We start from the raw sequence: 6,000 nt of genomic DNA, 5'->3' as shown, positions 1-6,000 counted from the left end.
ATAGACAATGCTGGGTTTAAAGGCACCAATTGGCTTAGCCAACCCTAACGCAGCTTCCTATGTTCCTAGCCAATAAAATCAACCATGTGTCTGTCCTCGTGTTGGTCTTGCATCTGGGAAAAAGGAAAGGAACCTCTTGTGCAAGCACTGAGTCATTACTGACTCTTGGAGGGGCGCCAGCTTTCGCTGACGTTTTCTTGGCAGGCCTTATAGCGGGGTGGTTCACCGTTGCCTTCCCCGGCCGTGATTATCTTTCCCCCAGCTAACTGGGTACTCATTTTACCAACCTCGGGAGGATGGAAGGCTGAGTTGACCCAAGCCGGCTGCCTGAAACCAGCTTCCGCTGGGATCCAACTCAGGCCGTGGGGAGAGTTTCAGCTGCAGAAACTGCTGCTTTACCACTCTGCTAACCACGTGTTTTGTTTTATTTTCCCTTCTAGGAATTTGCCATCGGATTAGTCAGTGGGAATTGCTATGTGGACGCTCCTCTTCCTTCTGGGATTTGCTCATTCTGTCGACCAAGGTATATTTGCGAAATACAGCCTCCCGTCGAACAGGTGTAGGTCTGATAGGTGCCTTGGTGGGAGGTCTCTGCAGCCCCATGTGAGGTGCCCCGAACCGAGGAACAGGATTGCCACTACTTCTGAGCACCAGCTGGGGGTCAGCCAGAGGGGCAAGCATGGCTGCTACCATTCTCTGCTTGCACAGCCAGCTCAAGACATTTTGCTGCCTGAAGCAAAGGACAAGGCGGTCCGTTCCCCCCACCATTCCATGCAGAGAAGGTGACCAGACTGGCAGTTGAACCCTTCTTCAAAACCAGGGACATGGCAATGGCTACCACCACACCTGAGGGCAGCAGGCTAGATGAGAGGGGGAGGATGGTAGAGCACAGTTTGATAGATGCCCTGCTTTGCCTGCAGAAGCTTCTAAGCATCTCAGGTAGGGCTGGAAATACAATGGGAGGGGATCTACACGTTGTCGCGAAGGCACTTCATTTAGGTACGTCTTTTAAAAAGGCGCACGGAAGCGCCTCTTTCTTCACTGTGTGTACTGGAAAACGCTCCGCCTCAACTCCCCAGCCCCCACCAACGGCTCCAACGCTCGTCGTAGTCTGTGAAGGAGCCGCCGCTCGGCTCTTAAGGAGCACGGTAATGTATCTTTGCAGAACTAAAAGCGTCTGCCTTGTAGAAGTGGGGGTGGGAGTGAGTGGAGATGTACCCTCCGTGCGCAGGGGGAACTTACTTCCGAGTAAACACATCTCCCTGCCCACATCTATTCCTTCCTGTGTCAGAGTAACTTAAACAAATGCCATGCTTAGCACACACACACACACACCCCACACACACACCGCCACCCCCAGCTCCACTTTTTAGGTGGAGAGAGATGAGTGCGGGGTGGGTGGAGGGAGAATCCGATTTTGGCGACGGAGCGTGTTGGAGGGGACGGGGGTGGGGTGGGGAACGGCCCCCACCAACGGCTCCAACGCTCGTTTTCCAGTACACATAGTGAAGAAAGAGGCGCTTCCGTGCGCCTTTTTAAAAGATGTACCTAAATGAAGCGCCTTCGCGACAACATGTAGATCCCCCTAGCATGAAACCTTGGAGAGCTGCTGCCAGTCAGTGTTGACAGTACTGAGCTAGATGGACCAATGGATTGATTCCGCATAAGGCAGCTTCCTATGTTGCTAGGGGGCTCAAGGCAAGCCCCATGGCACACGCACACTGTCACCTCTATCTTCCAAAATCTTGACATTGCTTGACACCCTCCAGCATCTGCTACCTGAGGCCGCTGCCTCACTGACCTGCCCTCATGGCAGGGCCGGCCCTGTTTGCTGTGAGTGCACAGAGGCTTTCGGTCTGAACTAGCCACTGTTGACTGAGCTGGGCTTAGACCGAATGGCTTCCCAGGTAAGGAAGGTCTTCTGCAGTCCCTGTCATTTGTTCATCTTCTGAATACTTTATTTTCGTTTTACTACCGTATTTCTCCGATTGTGAGACACCATCGATTGTAAGACGCACACTAATTTCAGTACCACCAACAGAAAAAAACAAAAACAAAGACACACCCACGATTCTAAGACGCAGCCCATTTTTAGAGATGTTTATATGGGGAAAAAAGTGTGTCTTAGAATCGAAGAAATAGGGTAATTGCATTTGTTACCGGTCTCAAGATTTTGATGCCTGATTGGCATACATGATTTATCCCTGTCATAGGAGACAATAAATTTGCACAGACAGAGCTGATCACAAACTCTCACATGCAGCCCTTTTCTTGAATAGGCATTGATGCAAATTTCTCCTTCCGTCTTTAGAGGTAGCGGTAAATACTTCCTTTAAAATTCAGCTGGCTTTTTAATGTGTATGATCTGCTGTTTTGTCATAATTTCATTTTTATGGGCCGGAAGTTGCACATTTCTGTCTTGCTATCTTGTTTGAGGCCTTTAGCTACTGCCACTTCTGCTGGTGCGTTGTTGGTTTTTAATTGGTTTTCATGTTTATTTCATTTTTTTAAATCCAATTTTGCATTTTTTTTAATTGGAAGACACTTTGATTGTTTAACACAAGTGGGACCGTAGCAATAATAACAATTAGGGCTGTGCACCGCCTCAGATCCAAACCCCGAATCCGAAGTGGATCGGGGTGTTTCGGACCCTTCAGAACTGGTTCTGAGGCGGTTCAGGCGAAGGCTGGGGTGGTACAAAGCCGAAGCCAATTGGATCTGAAGCTTCGGGCCACCTCAGCGCTTCGGAGTTCACGCCGCCCCCCCCCCATCTCCTCACCTGCTGCCTCCATTACCGCCGTCATCTTTCTTCTGGCGGCTTCCGGTGCTGCCACCAGAAATGAAAGGGAGTAGGCCGCACAATTTTAAGTTGTCGCTCGGCCTACTCCCTTTCATTTCCGGCAGCACCAGAAGCCACCAGAAGAAAGATGGCAGCGGCGGACCCAGGTAAGCCCCCTCCCCCTTCCCCCTTCCCTGCGTCCACCGCTGCCACTGTCTTGTGTCCGGCAGCTTCTACGCGAGGACACTAAAGGCTGAAGCAGGCCACGCCTGGCACCCAGAAAACTCCGAGTCGCCTCTGAGGGTCTGAATTTCGCCTCGGCTTCAGTGCCGAGGCAGATCAGGAACCCCCGAGGCAGCCCCGAGGCGGATCGAGGCTGCTTCGGGGTCTCTGGATTGGCCTTTGAGGCAGATCAGGGGGTCCCTGCACAGCCCTAATAACAATGGAGTGTGTACAGATAGATAGACCTCAAGAGAGAGCAAAAACGACCGTGACGGGTTGATGTGGCCGTCTTCTTTTCATTGTTGTTTTTCAGCCTTTGCGTCATGGGTAGTCACATACCCGCAAAGCTTGCAGAGCATCCATGGTTATTGTGCCGTGATCCCGTGCACCTTCAGTTTTCCCAGCAATGTAGCCGTCACCGCTGGCATCACGGCCATCTGGTTCAAAGACCATTCGGGCGAGCGGATCACGATTTACCATTCGGCAACTCCTGCTAGTGCTGATGCCCGATTCCGAGGCCGCACAGAACTGCTGGGCGATCCTCTCAAACGCAACTGCACCCTCCTCCTGAGAACCGTGACAAGCGAAGACAGCGGCAACTACTACTTCCGGTTTGAAATCAGCGACGGGAATCGCTGGTCCCAACAGAACGGGGTTCAGCTGACCGTCGCCAGTAAGCAGTTCCACGAGAGCATGCTGTATAACAGACCCAGGGCTCTCAACCTTTCAGTGGGGTGTAGTGGTTAGAGAGAGACCCAGTGTGTTGTAGTGGCTAGAGTGTTGGACTGGGACACAGGAGATCTGGGTTCTAGTCCCCACTCAACCATGGAAGCTCACTGGGTGACTTTGGGCCAATCACAGACTCTCAGCCCGACCTCTCAGGGCTGTTGTTTTGAGAATAAAATGGAGAGGAGGAGGATTATGTACACCGCCTTGGGTTCTTTGGAAGAAAAACATGGGATATAAATACAATAAATAATAAAAAAATAATCTTTCCTTCTAAACCAGTGGTTCCCAAACTTTTTCAGGTAACCACCCCCTTGGTTCCACAAACTCATGCCCAGTGCCCCCTACCCTACACTATAAAAACCATTATTCAGAATAGTGGTTTTCAATGACCCACTAAGGAAGATAATAACAATAAAATTCAAAACAGTAACAATTAATTGAATATTTATTCAAAATCCAAGTAGATTTTTTTAGTTTATTCAATTAAACTTGATCCAGTGATATCCTCTTTTCAAAGTCTGATAGTCATTTAGCAAGAATATTAGATACCACATTCAGTTGCTAGGGTAGAGGACCTCACTGTTCTGTAAATTCTTAATGTGATGGATGGGCTTGATGAAGTGATACCAGTTTCCCAATGTCTGGTTTAAAGTCACTTAACGTGAGCCTTAAACCACCACATTTAGTAATCTGGAGTCGATTTCTTTGCTTGGAGAGAAGTAGGCAGACCACACTAAAACCACATTCCACCAACTATGGATGTTGGAAATGCAACCAGGAGCTTCTGAACCACTCTCCATAGGGCAGGAGAGCGATCAGAATTTCCTTCTGTAACCAAAACTCCTGGTATGGAAAAGACCACTTCACGCGCCCCCCTGCCGCCCCCTTGCCTCTTAACGCCCCCCTATGCAATCCCACCGCCCCCAAAGGGGCAGTACCGCCCACTTTGGGAACCACTGGTCTAAAGCTTCCCATTTTCAGAGCTTTTAAAACACCATCTAAGGAATCCTACTAAAATCTAAAAGGCTGCACATCACTGCGTCACACTGAAAAATCGCTCCTCCTGCTTAACCAAGCCATCAATCGCCACAATCTGGTGGGGAGTTGGTGATGGGGTGAAACCTGCTCCAGGCCTTGATTAGCAAAGCTGCCCTTGAGTCACAGAGACACGGGGCTGGTAGGAAGCTCTGGCTTTGACCAAAGAGTCACTGGCTGAGATCCATGGAATGTCAGAGCTGCACCAACGGTGTCTACTGGGAACCAGGAACCATGGTCAGAACTAGGAAGTCACACCAAGGAACAGGCCTAGAGTTGGAACCAGAGCAAGCCAGGAGCCAGGATGTGTCTATTTTGGCCCAGCCTGAAGAGGAAGCTCTTATAGTCCTTCCTGTGCAGGACAGCCAGTGCCCAGCCTGCCTGGGTGGGAAGTCAGAGGAGAGGAGGAAGGACGCTAGCTGAGGGAAGGGAAGTGTCAGGAGAGGAGGGGTCCCTGTGTCCAGGACCTGCAGAGACAGGAAGTTGCAGAATGCTTTGAAAGCAAGATAATTTTGTGGCAGCTGACAGAGACTTTATTGTAATGCCCGGAGGGATGGTGTTGTCATGGGGGTTCTGGCAGTGATTGTTTAAGCTGCCCTGATGTCACAGAGAGATGGGGCTGGGAGGATACTCATTGGCCTGCCCCTTTGCCTTGCTTCCTTAGACAAGCCTGACCCGCCCACCATTGCAGCTCCAGGAGATCTGAACGAAGGGGTGACCGCGACTTTTGACTGCTCCAGTCCATACGTCTGTCCATACGGAAACAGCTCCCTGCAATGGATGGGCTACAACGCAGAGACCTCGCTTGTGACTGAGATGGTCCAGCTGGACACTACGGCGGCGCTCAAGAAAGAAAGCCTCCGCACCTCACTTTCCTGGAAGGATCACAACCAGAAGATGATCTGCGAGCTCTTTGTGGGGATGCAGAGGGTGGCAGGGGGAATCACACTCCGCGTGAAACGTGAGTGGCTCCAGACTGGCATGACAGAGCAGGAGGAACGTTAGCTGAGATGATGGTGGTGGTGGTGGTGGTGATGGTGATGATGACGATGATATAATGTTATTATCCCTCTTTCTACTTAGGAGCATGCAATGTGATACAACAGCATAACAAAATTATGATCATAGAATCATAGAATAGCAGAGTTGGAAGGGGCCTACAAGGCCATCGAGTCCAACCCCCTGCTCAATGCAGGAATCCACCCTAAAGCATCCCTGACAGATGGTTGTCCAGC

At 50.5% G+C, this 6,000-nt stretch overlaps 1 protein-coding gene across 1 annotated transcript in view; it reads left to right on the top strand.

Moving 5' to 3' along the window:
• Positions 1–451: 451 nt before the first annotated feature.
• Positions 452–6,000, top strand: part of SIGLEC1 (sialic acid binding Ig like lectin 1) — a 69,008-nt gene continuing 63,459 nt past the window's right edge. The window contains exons 1-3 of the mRNA XM_063135989.1: positions 452–523; positions 3,315–3,674; positions 5,430–5,726. Coding sequence (XP_062992059.1) covers positions 475–523; positions 3,315–3,674; positions 5,430–5,726 — 706 coding nt within the window. The 5' untranslated portion in view covers positions 452–474. The remainder of the gene's footprint in view (positions 524–3,314; positions 3,675–5,429; positions 5,727–6,000) is intronic.

This window comes from Elgaria multicarinata, chromosome 10 (assembly GCF_023053635.1).
Source record: "Elgaria multicarinata webbii isolate HBS135686 ecotype San Diego chromosome 10, rElgMul1.1.pri, whole genome shotgun sequence".
Taxonomy (NCBI): domain Eukaryota; kingdom Metazoa; phylum Chordata; class Lepidosauria; order Squamata; family Anguidae; genus Elgaria; species Elgaria multicarinata.
The sequence above is the reverse complement of the archived record's forward strand: the minus strand, read 5'-3'. Positions and strand labels throughout refer to the sequence as shown.